The sequence below is a fragment of the Dysidea avara genome, chromosome 2 (assembly GCF_963678975.1).
Source record: "Dysidea avara chromosome 2, odDysAvar1.4, whole genome shotgun sequence".
Lineage (NCBI taxonomy): Eukaryota > Metazoa > Porifera > Demospongiae > Dictyoceratida > Dysideidae > Dysidea > Dysidea avara.
Window position 1 is genome coordinate 2,275,078 of NC_089273.1, and position 17,352 is coordinate 2,292,429.

The window sequence follows — 17,352 nt, forward strand, 5'->3', positions numbered from 1 at the left end:
TAACATCTCAAAGTGACATTTACCATAACAATGGCTATCTAGCAACCGTTGCTAAGCAACCATATGTCATGGGTATCTATCACTATGGTAACTCTAGTTGTCAAGTTGGACATTTACTTTCAATAGGAACACACCATATTATTTTAGCCAATCAAATTAGTATTACAGATTTTTGTCAAGGGAGCTTGACAAACAAGTGAAATACTAATTCTATTGGTTAATCGCTTGACGTATTTCAAATAATATGTCAAGCTGCTATTGAGAGTATTATACTGTAACACATTCAGTTTTTGAATTAACTTTAAACATTGCACAACTGGTTTCTTCATGATCTGTCTCATTTCTGGTGTTGTGCAGGCTCATTATGTACTCATTTGCACCATGCTGACTGATTCCAATAGCTGAAGTAACCACTAAAACCATATCTGTGACAAGTGTAGTGTGCACATTAAAATGTCAATTAAGTATGCACATACAGAGCAGCAGCATTACAACTGAAATCTACTTATAAAAATAATAAAGACGTCTTTATTTGGCCTACAAAAAATACTACAACTAAACAATAGTAAACAGTAGTTCCTTTTTTACTTATTTGTTAGTTTCATCACTATTGCTTTTAGAGATGCTACTTCCCTTTCTAGTTGTTTCCTAGCATTTTCCTCACTAATCGCTTTCTTGGCAACCAAATCAAGGTGATCTTGCATGACAGAAGACATGTGCTGATCAAGTTCCTTACGCTTCATATTCTGGTGACATCCAAGCTCAGAATATTTACATGCAACAACCTGGTCAGGACAAACTTCAAGATGTTGTTTCATTTCTTCTCGAGTAATCACTTTAGTAACTGGACACTTGTTAGGACAAGGTAAGGGCATCTTAGGGCAGCCACCAGTGTGTTTCACCAAATCTTTATCTTTAAACTTTTTGTAGCAGTAAGAACAGAAGACCACACGTAGGCTGCAGAGGCATCCAACATGAATAATCATGTTATTCTTTTCAAGCTGTTTACCACATCCATGTTGACACATTATTGGCTTTATCTTGCAAACTTTCAGATGATTTAGTAGCTCTGATGGTGCACCCTTCCATTGACACTTATCATCAATGTGATAAGGGCAGCAGATTTTAAGCTCATTGATAAACCTCACACTCTTCTTGTCTGGGAAAGTTTCAATTTTCCCTCGACAATGAGGGCAAACCTTGTTATGTACTTTCCCAATACATTCCTTGCAATAGCTTTGACCGCAACAAGTAGTCATAACTGGATCATCAAGGACATCAAGACAGATTTCACATTCTAAATGACTAGGCAGAGGAGATGTGAACAAGGCTTTAGCAACTTTTTCAACAACAGGCCATTTGCTAGATTTGGTGACATCTCTATCCACTACAAAGGAAGTACCAAAAAATGTTGAAAATATTAAATAATTGCATAAACCAATGTACAGCTAGGTTGTTGTGTGCAGAATTACAGCTTATTTACTTATGAACATAAATAGTACAATGTCTATTAGCTAAAAGTTGTAAGTTATTTACCAAATTACCTTGAATTACAGCCGGCCTTGCATAAACGCCTGGTCCCATTTGGTTGCCAGGGCATACAGCATCATAACAAAAATAAATGCTGTGTCTCAAATAAACATCTAGTGCATGCAGTCATTATTTTTAACAATTCTGGGTGGTGTTATAAACGATGAAGTGAAGAACATTTTATAGAGTTCCTTTCAAACTTAAATCTGAAATTTGATGAGGGAAACATTAAGGAGAGTCCAGGAGAGTCCAGTAGAATACAACATCAAGATATGAAGACTCGTGAATGCTGATCAGGTATATAAGCCACTATTAATATTATATTGCTTGCTTCCCATCACCCAATGGAACTAAAAACTGATGTGGGAGGGAGGTGACTATTGATTATTAATTATACACTTGGCCCTAGTTATCTCAGTCTCTGACAGCTATATTAGAGTATCTCAATCTTGAAAGCTGCCAGGATTGTAACACTCATGCACCCTGTTGAAGAAGAGTGGAGGGACTTCCACCCTTTTGTTATGTTTATATGCACAGCTAATACATTTATCTTGCAACTTGGTTACTCTGTGCTTTCTTTATCACGAAATAGTTCATTCACATAATCTATAATCAAACAATTAAAATTTGGTGTGGCTACCTAAAAGTTGATGTGAGCTGTGATGGGAAACAAGGAATTTAATAATGATGGCCTAAACACTGGTCTCATATAGTCATTTATGAACCAATCAAGTGATGGAGGAAAACCCATGCTCACACTCTACTTCAGGACCAACCGTTCTACCATCAAAATACTTCCCCAAAATTGAAAGCAATGGACAGATGAAAGCAAGCACTTCACCATTGATGCTGTTAAGGGTGGGCAAACATCCTGGAGAGTGGCAAAACACCCAAGACAAATGCTACAAGATAGAATTACCGACCTGGTATGAATCCTGGGTCAAAATCATATTCATAACATATGGGAAAGAGACTGAACTGGAAAATACTGCACAATTAAGACAAGAACAGAAAGCAGGTACAGATGATTGCAATAAATGTAGTGCATGACAAGCAAAGGTTATCATCAAGCAGAAGAGAATCAAATGGCTGTTGTGGGAAGACAGAGTCATCTGACATTGTGTAAAGGTGTTCCCATAGTCAAAATAAGAATGGATTGCATGAACAAGGAAACAATGATGACTGATTATTTTGAAAAGTTAAAGTATGTTCTGCAGGGGATTAAGCTGATGAATAGCCTGAGTCAGGCTTATAATGTCAACAAGACTGGAATACTGTTAGACCACAGACTTGTATGGGACAAGGAGAAGTCAGAAGAAGGTATTTAGCATAACCTATGATAATAGGAGCCAGCTGACTGTCATCGTTTGTGTAAGTGCTACGGGACATGCAATTCCATCATTAATTTTTTCATATCACTTGATGCAAGGGCCTTATTATGAATGGACCAGGGGAAAATTCCAGGTACACAATATGATCTCAGCAGTACAGGCTGGGTTGACATATAGAATTGCTTGGAATAAGCATTTTCTGAAGCATGCTGTTGGAAGTACATGTTAGCTTTCAGTACTGGATAGTTATAGCATACATTACCAGTCAGAAATGTGCCTCAACTCATGAAAACCAGTTGTTGGATTCTTGTGTCTTCAAGTCATTCAAGCAGAATTGGCAGAGCATTAGCCACAAGCTTGCACAGAAAGAAGAGTGATTACTTCTCTTTACTTCTTTATAAAGCATGGAGGAATCCTGTATTGCCAAAAATATACTTTCTGGATTCAGGAGGAGTGCGATTTGACTATTATATATATATATATATCAATTGAATACTGATGCTTTCAACTATGGTGTAAATAGTAGCAGTAATGTAAATGTTGGCTGTTTGCAAGTAACGGCACTATGATGTGTGTTAGAAGGAAAGAGTTTACATCAGAACATACTTAACTGTTTCATAGGCATTTTGCAAATAACTATGATATCCCAGATCCAGAGTATTTTAATGGCTGAAGGAAACTCATCCAACAAGACCAAAAAAATTGTCTTCATGCCACACAAGGTGATACCATGCTGTCTGCTATATTTAGTTTGAGCCACGAAGAGGAAATCATTGACTTGGAACATTCCACTGCTGTTGAGTTGTTGGTGTGTCACCCACTGTACCTGATGAGATATTTTACATTGCCACTGTTGTTGAGCCATATCATATTGATGAGTCACCCACTGTGTAAGATAATACACTTGACATTGCCACAACAGTTGAGCCATATCGTGTTGATGTTTCTCACACCACATGAGATGAGATATCTGACACTTCTAGTGCTAGAGAACCTCCCCAATCATCTCCAATAGTTTCAGCAAATGGTGGAAGTGTACCGGATGTTATTCCTCCTGATCATGAAGGCGAATTAACATACATTAGTAAGTACTTGATGCAGTATGTCCCTATTAAGCGAAAGAAAGCCCCTGCTGTGCATGCTACTGGTGCTTGAATACTTACAAGTGAAGAATGTTCTAAAATGATCTTTGAGCATGAATAGGAGAACTGAAAAATCTGAAGAAAAAGCAGAGGAAAACTGTTAGAAGAAAAAAGAGAGATGAAGTTGCTAAACTATTAGCAGAAGGAAGTGAGAAATGAAAGCAAGAAACAGCACAAAAATAAGAGACAGTGAAAAGAAGGAAGCTGCAAAGTGTCCCCTGTTGCATCTTTCCACCCATTCAGGTACACAATGATGACACTGTAGACACTAATGATATTGATACTGATAAAAAGTGTGTGTACGTCTTCAGGCTTAGTGAATAATGGGCATGGTTAACAAAACGTGGTAGATCATTGGGAAGTTTTGTAAGGCTAACGAAGTGACGACAATAATGGTATAAGTGCTGATAATTGAAAACCATGTCAGTACTTTAAAATACCTAAAGGCATGCACTTTTAACCAGACTACTGTGTAGAGGCACTCTAGACATTCTGGTGATATAAAGTTTGCCAAAATTATGAGATGAGATGATTCATGTCAAGATAACAGAAATTTTACTATCTCAATGCAAATGATTACCAAAATCCACAATCGGTATTTCCATTCATGTTAAGTACAATCTAATCAAAAACAGCCAAGCTGTAAAAAAAGGAGTGCGGCCCTTGAAAAGGCTATGGTGAAAAAAGATGTGAAATCCAAGGTGGCGGCCAAGAAATGGCTGTGATGGTAGGTTAATGGTAAAAATTTTAATAACGACAATTCAGGTGAATTTGGTGCCGCTTGGTCAATTGGCACAAAATTCACCTGAATTGTTGTTATTAAAATTTTTACCATTAACCTACCATCACAGCCATTTCTTGGCCGCCACCTTGGATTTCACATCTTTTTTCACCATAGCCTTTTCAAGGGCCGCACTCCTTTTTTTACAGCTTGGCTGTTTTTGATTAGATTTCACTTCTTTTTGTATTTGTATACCCCAAAGCCGGCCTATGGCCAGCTTTGGGGCTTTTTAACCTATATATTTTTCTTTACCACAGGAAAAAGAAAAAGATGAATCAGATTTTATAAATACTTTAACTCATTCTGATTTTATCAGTAAATGTACAAATTATATATATATAATGCATATATCAAGAGTTCATAATATAAAAAGAGAGAATATATTTATTACATGTCAATTAATCCCCACAGGATAATTTGCAGCTGATTTCTCTACTGGGTGACTTGAAATGTAGCTGAACTCTCTACAGGGTGATCTGCTTGTATGTAGATGAACTCTTTACAGGATTCTCTCTACAGGGTGACTTGACTCTAGCTGAACCCTCTGCAGGGTTATCTGTTTGTAGTTGAATTCTCTACAGGGTGATTTGTTTGCAGCTGATGAACTCTCTACAAGGTAACTTCTTCTAGCTGATCTGTCTACAGGGTGACTTGTTTCTAGCTGGTCTCTCTACAGGGCGATTTGTTTGTAGCAGAATTCTCTACAGGGTGATGTGTTTGCAGCTGAACTCTCTACATGGTGGTTGCTTTGTAGCTAAACTCTCTAATAAGTGACTTCTTCTAGCTGAACTCTCTACAGGGTGATCTTTTCATAGCTGAACTCTCTACAGGATGATTTGTTTGCAGCTGAACTCTCTACTTCATGATTTCTTTGTAGCTGAACTCTCTACAGGGTGATTTGTTTGTAGCTGAAATCCCTACAAGGTAACTTCTTCTAGCTAATCTTTCTACAGGGCGATTTGTTTGTAGCTGAGTTCTCTACAGGGTGTTCGTTTGCAGCTGAATTCGCTACATGGTGGTTTCTTTATAGCTGAACTCTCTACAAGGGGACTTCTTCTAGCTGATCTCTCTACAGGGTGATTTGTTTGTAGCTGAACTTTCTACAGGTGATTTGTTTGTAGCTGAACTCTCTACAAGGTGATACTTCTAGGTGATATCTCTACAGGATGACTTGTTTCTAACTGAACTCTCAACAGGGTGATCTGTTCATAGCTGAACTTTCTACTGGGTGATTTGTTTGCAGCTGAACTCTCTACATGGTGGTTTCTTTGTAGCTGAACTCTCTACAAGGTAATTTCTTCTAGCTGAACTCTCTATAGGGTGACTTGTTTCTAGCTGATCTCTCTGCAGGGTGATCTGTTCATAGCTGAACTTTCTACGGGGTGATTTGTTTGCAGCTGAACTCTCTATACATGGTAGTTTCTTTGTAGCTGAATTCTCTACAATGTGACTTCTTCTAGCTGAACTCTCTACAAGGTGACTTGTTTTCTAGCTGATCTCTCTACAGGGTGACTTGTTTCTAGCTGAACTCTCTACAGGTGATTTCTTTGTAGCTGAACTCTCTACATGATGGTTTTGTTGTAGCTGAACTCTCTACAAGGTAACTTCTTCTAGCTGATCTTTTTACAGGGCATATTTGTTTGTAGCTGAGTTCTCTACAGGGTGATTTGTTTGCAGCTGAACTCTCTACATGGGAGTTTCATTGTAACTGAACTCTCTACAATGTGACTTCTTCTAGCTGAACTCTCTGCAGGTGATTTCTTTGCAGCTGAACTCTGGTTTCTTTGTAGCTGAACTCTCTACAAGGTAACTTCTTATAGCTGATCTTTCTACAGGGTGACTTGTTTCTAGCTGATCTCTCTGCAGGGTGATCTGTTCATAGCTGAACTTTCTACGGGGTGATTTGTTTGCAGCTGAACTCTCTATACATGGTAGTTTCTTTGTAGCTGAATTCTCTACAATGTGACTTCTTCTAGCTGAACTCTCTACAAGGTGACTTGTTTTCTAGCTGATCTCTCTACAGGGTGACTTGTTTCTAGCTGAACTCTCTACAGGTGATTTCTTTGTAGCTGAACTCTCTACATGATGGTTTTGTTGTAGCTGAACTCTCTACAAGGTAACTTCTTCTAGCTGATCTTTTTACAGGGCATATTTGTTTGTAGCTGAGTTCTCTACAGGGTGATTTGTTTGCAGCTGAACTCTCTACATGGGAGTTTCATTGTAACTGAACTCTCTACAATGTGACTTCTTCTAGCTGAACTCTCTGCAGGTGATTTCTTTGCAGCTGAACTCTGGTTTCTTTGTAGCTGAACTCTCTACAAGGTAACTTCTTATAGCTGATCTTTCTACAGGGTGACTTGTTTCTAGCTGATCTCTCTGCAGGGTGATCTGTTCATAGCTGAACTTTCTACGGGGTGATTTGTTTGCAGCTGAACTCTCTATACATGGTAGTTTCTTTGTAGCTGAATTCTCTACAATGTGACTTCTTCTAGCTGAACTCTCTACAAGGTGACTTGTTTTCTAGCTGATCTCTCTACAGGTGATTTCTTTGTAGCTGAATTCTCTACAATGTGACTTCTTCTAGCTGAACTCTCTACAAGGTGACTTGTTTTCTAGCTGATCTTTTTACAGGGCATATTTGTTTGTAGCTGAGTTCTCTACAGGGTGATTTTGTTTGCAGCTGAACTCTCTACATGGGAGTTTCATTGTAACTGAACTCTCTACAATGTGACTTCTTCTAGCTGAACTCTCTACAGGGTAACTTGTTTCTAGCTGATCTCTCTACAGGGTGACTTGTTTCTAGCTGAACTCTCTACAGTGGATTTGTTTGCAGCTGAACTCTCTACAAGGTAACTTCTTCTACCTGATCTTTCTACTGGGTGATTTGTTTGTAGCTGAATTCTCTACAGGGTGACTTTTTTCTAGCTGATCTCTGTACAGGGTGACTTGTTCCTGCTGAACTCTCTACAGGTGATTTGTTTGCAGCTGAACTCTCTTACATGGTGGTTTCTTTGTAGCTGAACTCTCTACAAGGTTACTTCTTCTAGCTGATCTCTCTACAACATGACTTGCTTCTAACTGAACTCTCTACAGTGTGATCTGTTCATAGTGGAACTTTCTACTGGGTGATTTGTTTGTAGCTGAACACTTTGCATGATTGTTTCTTTGTAACTGAACTCTCTACAAGGTAACTTCTTCTAGCTGATCTCTCTACAGGGCAATTTGTTTGAGCTGAACTCTCTACATGATGGTTTCTTTGTAGCTGAACTCTCTATTAGGTACCTTCTTCAGGCTGATCTGACTACAGGGTGACTTGTTTGTAACTGAATTCCCTACAGAATAATTTGCAATGTAATAAATTATAATTGAGTAAATTATAAATGCAGCTGAATGCTTTATTAGGGTGACTGTTCTATTAGAGTATCTCGATCTCGCATTTGCTACACGTAGTTGCCTTTCGAATCATAACTCAGTGGTTTGTAATCCGATTCTTCTGTACTACTGCAAGGACTTTCTATGATGATTATTCCAGCTACATACTGATTTTCAGCTCATTGCTCTAAGCGGTTTGCCTGGTAGATACAAAAACTAATAGTTTTTTTATTCATAAAAATCGATTGCGTAATTTTGACACAGGTCGGGTTTTGTGTCATATCTCCGTGGTCTTTATGCCGATTCCTTTCAAACCACAAAAAGGCACTCCTACGATGGTTGCTCCATCTACATATCAATTTTCAACTGATTCCTCAAAGGAGTTTACCCTGTAGGCGTGACAGACCTTCGACCTTATTTTACGCAAATAATCGGTCATAACTCCGTGAATGCTCATCGGATTCCTACCAAAGTTGGTACACAGATCCGCCTTAATGAGCCCTTTACGTGTGCCAAATTTCAGCCCGATCCGAGCACGAATTCGTGTTTTATGGCGGATTTTGCGAATGTGAGAAATGAAGAAGTAGAAGAAGAAAAAAACGAAGAAATTAAAACGAAATTTTGTTCGCTCGTATCTCGGAAATGGCTGGAGCGATTTTCTTCAAAGTTGGTGTGTAGACTCCCCTTACTGGCCGGCACCTCTCTAGCAAATTTGGTTCCAATCGGATAAGGGATCACAGAGCTACATAGGTGTGCAAATTGCGTTTTCTTTCTTCCTGTTAATATACTCACGGGTGGCACGCTGGCTTCTTGGGCCGCACGACACACTACCGTGTGTCTTGATATTTAAAACAATTCTAAGTCCAATTGGTATTTTTAATTAATTGTAATTGATTTCTATGTATTTTTGTGATTCTTTCATGCAATTAACAAGTTCTATGTAATAAAACAAGTAGAAGGAAAATTAAAATTTTTAAGTTGAAATGGGATCAAAGAAAAGAAAAGTAGTGAAACATGGGAATAGCTATATATAAAGTTGTGAAGGCTGCATATATCTGCAGATATACTAGTATATAGACATTCAATCCCTAAACTTCAGTCCATAACCATTACTGAATTAGGGATTACAATTTAATGTCCACTAGTATATCTGCAGGTATAGGCAACCTTCCTTGTTTCACCATTTTCAGCTATTCCCTTGTTTCACAACTTTTTCTTTGATCCCTAATCAAACTTAAAATTTCTACTTTTCTTTCATAACATAATTAATTATGACAAATGGACAAGCATATGCCACATTAAAAGAAAGAATAGCACCAGAAATGCCACATAGTAATTTTGCTTGTGAATGCGTGCCCAAACAATCAATTGTGTAATGTAAGGGAGATTGACATTATGCTTTGCTTTTGGCTATAATCCACCCGTACACAGTGATACAGACTGAGAACAGTATGAGAAGTGTCTCTGTAATCTATCCAGTCACTACAGAAAATGTGGGTGATAAGCATAAGCCAATGCCTCAGCCAACACAGGCACAGGTAAGCCACACCATGCTATCGTATAGTGGGTTATTTTCAAAACAGAAAATTTTGCACAAGATGCAAAATCTGAATTTTGAAGCATTTTAATTTTGAAGCAGAGTGCACAATTCGAAGTGTAGATGGATTTGAAATAAACAGAAATTTGTGTCACAAATTATGAAGATACGTAAATGTTTGCCAAAAACTAATTTACTGATGGAACAATCCCCATCCCTGTGCACTGGAGAGAAGACTGAAAAAGCCTCAAGTGAAGTAAATTCATTGGCTTGATCGCACTTAATCATAGCTAGAAGCTAGCTATCTACCATAAAGAGCCGACAGCATCAATTCCAATTCTGGATTACTTGTTTTCTGGTTATTGGCACAGCAATAATACAGTTTACATCAGTAATACTGAGCTAATATTCGAGGAATACACAAGCGAATTGCCAAAAGTTGGATCGTTGCTTTCACTTGTGGGAATTTATTTTCGAAGAACAACCAGATGTGGGAATTTATTTTCAAAGAGAAAGGCCTCTTCAAAATATCCCAAAATAAAAACCTATTGAAAATTACCAGCTATACGGTATCGCAAATTGACACCTTGTGTTGTCAGCAAAAATAACTGAAACACAAAGGAGGACAATGGCAAGTTCATAATGTGTGTATTGTACATAATGCAGTTGGCAAAAAGCCACATCTCATGATGAAGCAATGTCAAACAGTGAAGAAACAGGCCCATAGCCTTATCCATTGTTGGATTCTGCTTGGCAGGAGGCATCAGTTAGTCAGTCTCATCAGTAAATAATCTGTTTAGTAGAATTTTTTGAAAGGGCTTAGGTTTGGTCTGAAGACTTTTATGGCCTGCCAAACTGTCATGAAAGGAAAATGGAAGCTGGTTAAAATTTCAGGGTGATGTTTTTGGATGGGAAAGTCCAGTTCTTCATAATCCCTAATAATTATACAGCACTACCATATTGTATGATACACAGTAAGTGGTGCCTACTTTCTGTGTTCTGGCATTGTCAAGAGACTAAAAAACAATGCCATGTAGATCAGCCCTATACAGATGAAAGCAACTGAAGGATCCAGCAAGAATTTGTATGTCAGCCCAACATACTTGACTTGTACTAGTTCCTATATATGCCCAGTGAAATCAACATTATTTTGACAGATTTTAACCTCACTACCAGAGCCACCAGAGCTGGCCTGCAGATGAATGTAACTAATTCAGGGTACAGCAAAGGTAAAAGTATCACATGTTATATGCTAAAATTCTCATATGTGGTGAAGATTGATCAAGATCAGTGTTCTGCAGATTTTAAGCTTGCTAGGAAAACTGCCAGACCAGGCCTATGGAATAAGGTGGCTAACCATGGGTATAGTAAGGGTTTTGAGAAGCAAATTAGCACATTGGGCTTCCAAAAGTTGCCATACATGCATTGACAACATCAACATTTTTACAGATTTTTGAATGCTGGTAAGTTCAGCCAGATGGCAAACAATTTTGAAATTTGGTGTGGTAGCAAAGTCAGTTGATCTGGGAGAGATACTGCTGTATGCTCTTGCAGCATCGAAACTTTTTTCAGTGCACATTTTGTTCTTGAAATGCTGCAGCTAGAAATTTTTCCTGACAATGCAACCAATTACTATTTAGGTTTAGAGTAAGAAAGGTTGAGAGTTTGTATCACAACTTGAAAAGACATTTCCTTTGTGGAGTTCACAGCATTTGTAAAAACATACTGGCCAATTTGTATAACATTTGTAAGTGATTTGACAATAGATTTTCAAAAGTAGAAATTTCACATTGCGGATCCTATTAATTTTTATATACAGTTTGTTTAGCATTTTTTGACATAGCTAAGCTACAATACACATGTAACTGTTCTTTTAGAATATCAAAATGGCTATTATTTGTGACTGGAATTTGGAAAATCACCTTTATGGGTGCATTGTTGATTCAGAGAAAATGTATTTTAATAATTTAAAATATTGTTACTCACCAGCCTGGCAGCTACATGTATGGATTTTTCACCACAGATGAAGCAATTCACAACTTTTAAGAGCACCTGGTGGCCAGGATAATCCTGGTAGAGTTTCCTATCATTTTAGATAGGTTTTTCATCTGTGTTGTTGTATCACAAGTCCTCAAAAAGGGGTGGAGGGTGGGGGGTGGTAGGGTGGGCAAGAGATAGACTAAAAAATGGATGAGGATGGTAATTGGAGGCACCAGACCACAAAACAGCCCTGAAATATACTGAAATCTCAAAAAACAACAGACATACATTACACATTCAGCTCCCTGTTTGTCTGTCCAGAGTGTGTGAACCCCCCACAGCACATACCTGTTGTTCACAGACCTGTACAGAAGTCTGGCATGGATATACAGGCCGTCAGAAAACAGTCTACCAAAAGCAGACCCGACAAGTTGAAGGAGAACTTGATATGGAAATTATTAGCCTGATAGTGCAGCAACTTCATGCTGCTGTTATCTCATTTTTGGGTCTTGCGCCCATATGGTTGATTTTGCTAAATCCAGTCACATATTAGGGTGACTGTTTTATTAGAATATCTGGAGTGGGCCTCAGCCAATTGGACTATAATCAATATTTATAAGGAATGTGGTTATCATATCTTGTTTTTCACTGTGCTACAAATAAGAGGCATGTATTTTATAATCAATTGCTATAAATACAGTCGACCAACTGTCTACCAACTATTATCTCTTAAAACAGTGTGAGCCCTTAAATGAATTTGTGGCTCCTAGCTACTGTAGTATAGAAAGTGCTGATATCAAAAGTTTATGTCTTGGTACGGTTTCCAAGCATCAAGAAGAAGATGACCAGCTTGATTGAAGATAACAGAAAAAGCAGGACACAGTGGGCAAGAACTCGTTTAGTATCCCAAAAGGCACATCTTACTGATAGTCATTCTACGATAGGATGAATTTTTCTGCCCACATGCCCAGTTCAATTTACAGTCCTAGTCACATATGTATACAAATGCATTTTGTTCTTCATAATCATGGTTAGGCAAATCTCTGTACAATGGACATTGCTACCATTTGGCTATTCGGTAGCTATCATTGATAAATATTGTTTATTTTTATATGTGTATGTTCACCCATTCTTAACTAATTACATAAATCAATACACAGATAATTATGTGAGTACATGAATAACATAACCATTACTTAAGTGTTTTCCATTGCATTACCTTGAGATATCACTTCCCGGACTTTCTTTTGGTATGCCTGCAATGTAGTAGAATAGTGTACACCCTAAACACTTTTAACGCAAAACACTTTCACTACATCTGTAACTACCACAAACTGATACTTGTGAACATACAGTAACTATATTAACAATCTAGATATTGCAGTGCTTAAAAATTATCATGAAAGAGCCTGTCATATTTAGGTCAAAACTGTCTTTTACAATTCAGCAGTGATTTGCCACTATCAAATCACAATTCACACATCAGTTGTCTTCTATCCTCTTCTGTCTGAGCCATCTCATAACTATAATACCTCCATGACCACATTGATAATAATAACACGGAGTACAGTAAAACTAATACTACAAAGCTAGTTTCCTTCTCTACTTTGTGCAATTAAAATGTTCAAGCTGAGCAGATAAATTTCTGTCACAGCACCACCAATATTTTATAATTATTAAACACAACATATAAAAATACCTAAATCTGCTTAGTGTTAAACATTAAGCATGCCTAACTGAGCTAATGAGTCTTTTGCACAAAATTCTGTTTTGTACTGGAATAACTATGTACGTATGTCACACAAAACTTTATGCATGTTTTAGTCGCTTCAATACACAATGAAACAAAGCTCACATCAACACACCATAATATTTACTGGTTCATGCAACATAAGCAAATGCAGTAGAAGTGAGAGTAGTAGAAATAGTTTGTACATCATAATATATTCTTAATAGGCACTTATTATAATGCAGTAGAAATGAAGTTTATCATTTTCAGTTATTAATGAGGCCTCAAGTAATCCACAGAATGGAATGGAATAAACTATTTTGGGGTCACTGTGTGACATATCATAGAACTGTAGCTGTTAGCTTTTACATATTATATACATACATATCATAGGATATTAAGTTAGTTCAAGTATACATGATGGAATAACAGGTAGTTACATAGGAACATCACACACATACTACAATCAGTATAATTATGTAGCTACATGATGATGTAATAAGGACTACTACTGTTTATACCTGATCAACACTGGAAACATCTTTATTGAACTCTTTGATCATACAGTAGATAATGTCCACCTTGTTGTCATCAACTGCTCTTTCTAGTGGTGTCTTTTTGGTCCAACCACCTTTACCTAGTATCTACATTAGTAAAATGAGAAGGTTATTGCAAAACCAAACACATCATAACTAAGAGATAACATCAATTCAGTTACTGATTTGTGTGGTCATATCAAAACATGCTATTGTAACGTCAGAATGGCAAAAATGATATTGCCAGTAATAATTTTATTAGCAGTACTGTGTATTACCAGTGTCCTTTGTTTTTTTGTTCTTAGATCATGAATTGGACTGATTAATTAAACTCAGATTGTCTGAAAAATCTCATGCTGGATGGACCACTTCTTCAATTTCTCCAATACAAACTCCATACATTTTGCATTGTTTCATATTTTCAATTTTTGCAAGCACTAGACATGATCATTTAATATCATTAACTTTAGTACCATCCAACTCCTTATGAATTGCTCTGTCCAATTCAGGCCGAACAAAATTCTTGATCATCGATATCATGGTTATGGTGTGATGCCACTATTATTTTGATTAGAACGCATACTTCATGATTGACTCTCCAATTGATTTTGTGTTGAATCACAGTAAGTTGCTACTTACTACCATTTATTGTAAATTTGCAACCTGTAAACACTTTGGCATCAATTAAATTTTGATATCATTGGATAGAGGAGGCTTATGCATGTGTAATGGCAGCTGAACAAAATTGATACTGCCTTCAGAACAAGAGTTATGGTGAATAACGTAACTTACCTTTTTAAGCTGCTGCGTATATTATTATTTGATGCATAATAATATTGGAAAACTTTAAAGTATCGGTTAATTTTACTTATGTTTTGATATATCAAATAGTTAATGTGATAAACAAGCAACAGTAACCATGAGTATTGAATTTTTCATAAGTCATCTATTAATTCTACTGTATAGGATCCACTAAATGTGTTGTGCTGCAGAATATTGGTTGGATGCCATGCACAACAAGACTGTGGATTACTGTACAGTCAACAAATATTGCTATCTATATTATAATAATATCTACTACTATAAAGTACTCCAGGAGCTTGACTTGTAATGCATGTAATGTCATTACAATAATTCTTAATTGAAAAACAGTATAAGGTCATAAGTCTAGAGGCATCTGATGTATTGGTACATAACTTTCATATAGAATTTAGTTAACCAGCAGTTAATCATGTCAAAATATCTCTCAAAGAGATTGATGATCACAGTAGCAAATGCAATCAGGAAAATCAGTATAGCTACTACTGGTCAATATAACTATATTATCATTGATCATTGAGAGTAGTTGTGATAGTATGTAGCTACTACTGGTCAATATAACTATATTATCATTGATCATTGAGAGTAGTTGTGATAGTATGTAGCTACTACTGGTCAATATAACTATATTATCATTGATCATTGAGAGTAGTTGTGATAGTATGTAGCTACCACTGGTCAATATAACTATAATCATTGATCATTGAGAGTAGTTGGGATAGTATGTAGCTACTACTGGTCAATATAACTATATTATCATTGATCATTGAGAGTAGTTGTGATAGTATGTAGCTACTACTGGTCAATATTATATAGTTATACAACGGCCACGAGTGCTCTGCCTGATATAAACGCATGAGCCTGAGGGCCGTTAGGCCCAAAGGCAAGTGCATTTATACAAGCAGAGCACGAGTGCACGTTGTATAACTGTTATGTACTACTCACCTAATAGGTGGGGAGAGTCTCACAAGACAGCTGTAACAGTTATAAAGGCCAGGTTTCTAACATCGATTGTGGGTAACCAAGCCGGACGTTGCGATGACGTTCCCCCTGCAGTACTGCAGCCACCTGAGATATTGAAAGCTAGTACGCTATGGGTTATATCACTAACCTGCATTCGCTGTTCGACTCTCATTATGTAGTGCTCAACATGCCAGCGTGATCACTCAATCGCCATATAGACTAAGCGCCAGACTAATCGCCATAGTGATTCCCTCGAGCGAAAAAAAGTAGCTAAATAGAGGTTTTAAGTAAACAAAACCCAACTACTAAACGATACTAGTCTAATTCTTACCATTCACACTGGCTAAACTTGAATCTGGTGGCATGACAAAACTAGTTCCCACAATCGAACTTAAAAGTTAGTATTATTTAGAATATATTTGTTTTATTGAGTCATTGTCGAAGTGGACTACAGTTTAATCTGGGCTAAGATGGCACCAGACTAGTAAGGTGTATAAGTACGTTTATATATATGTAGACTAGAGTTGTGACCACCCGCGTTGGCTTTTTCGATCGCCATTGGCTGCTTGTAAACATTATACGTATTGGTGACGTTATGGCCCACAATCGACCTTTACATGTCAGGCTATAAAAGAATTCGAGTGATCGGTGAAGTGTCTTTCCACCTATTAGGTGAGGTGTCGTAGTGGTCTTCACCACCGGCACTTGTGCTATGTTGCACAAAACCGCAGCCAGTGCAATATCTGTATATTGCACTGCGGTCGGTGCATTATAACTTATAATGCACTCGTTGTGGTCTACAAAACCGCAACCAGTGCGTTATAAGTTATAATGCACTCGCTGCGGTCTGCAGCAGTGCAATATACAAATTATGGCACTTGCGGTGCCTTTGAACTGCCCACGCAGAGTGGTACATAACTATATTATCATTGATCATTGAGAGTAGTTGTGATAGTATGTAGCTACTACTGGTCAATATAACTATATTATCATTGATCATTGAGAGTAGTTGTGATAGTATGTAGCTACTACTGGTCAATATAACTATATTATCATTGATCATTGAGAGCAGTGCAGCTACTACTACTTATTAAAGATAATTCTAATAATGTTGGGGGTGGGGGAGGAATGATTTCCATAATCAGATGCACAGTACACACACTAGCTGGAAGCACCAAAAATGTAACTAGTTCATAGCAATAAATTAAACCTTTATTTCATTGTGGTTTAGCTGTATTAAAGTGTGATGTCTACAATCAGATATGTGTTAAGGTAGAAGTACTGTACAGTTTAACATGCACCAGGTGCGTAGAATGTCTTGACTACAGTGAGAATACTTGGTGTTTACAATATGCACATTCAATTTGTTGCCTGCAACAAAAAACTATTTCAACAAGTATGCAAAGAATACACACTACTACAGGTCTTTATTAAAGAAATAAAACTTTGAGTGTAATTTATGAGAAAAATCTGAATTATATATTGAAATCTATTTTTGTTTATGTACCAGTACTATTGCACTGTATTACAATGTTAAGGAAACATTTGAAAATTTTACAAGCTGTTTATTAGTAATGGCTTATTGCAATGAAAAGTGCTTAAACAAGGTGCAGTGGCAAATCCAGAGGAGAG

At 37.2% G+C, this 17,352-nt stretch overlaps 1 protein-coding gene across 3 annotated transcripts in view; it reads right to left on the reverse strand.

Annotated features, from left to right (window-relative positions):
• Window positions 1–416: 416 nt before the first annotated feature.
• Window positions 417–17,352, reverse strand: part of LOC136246433 (TNF receptor-associated factor 5-like) — a 37,707-nt gene continuing 20,771 nt past the window's right edge. For all 3 annotated transcript variants that reach the window (XM_066037871.1, XM_066037874.1, XM_066037873.1), the window contains exons 4-6: window positions 13,924–14,046; window positions 12,893–12,929; window positions 417–1,387 (exon numbers count right to left, since the gene is read on the reverse strand). In XM_066037871.1, the coding sequence (XP_065893943.1) occupies window positions 585–1,387; window positions 12,893–12,929; window positions 13,924–14,046 (963 nt within the window). In that variant the 3' untranslated portion in view covers window positions 417–584. The remainder of the gene's footprint in view (window positions 1,388–12,892; window positions 12,930–13,923; window positions 14,047–17,352) is intronic.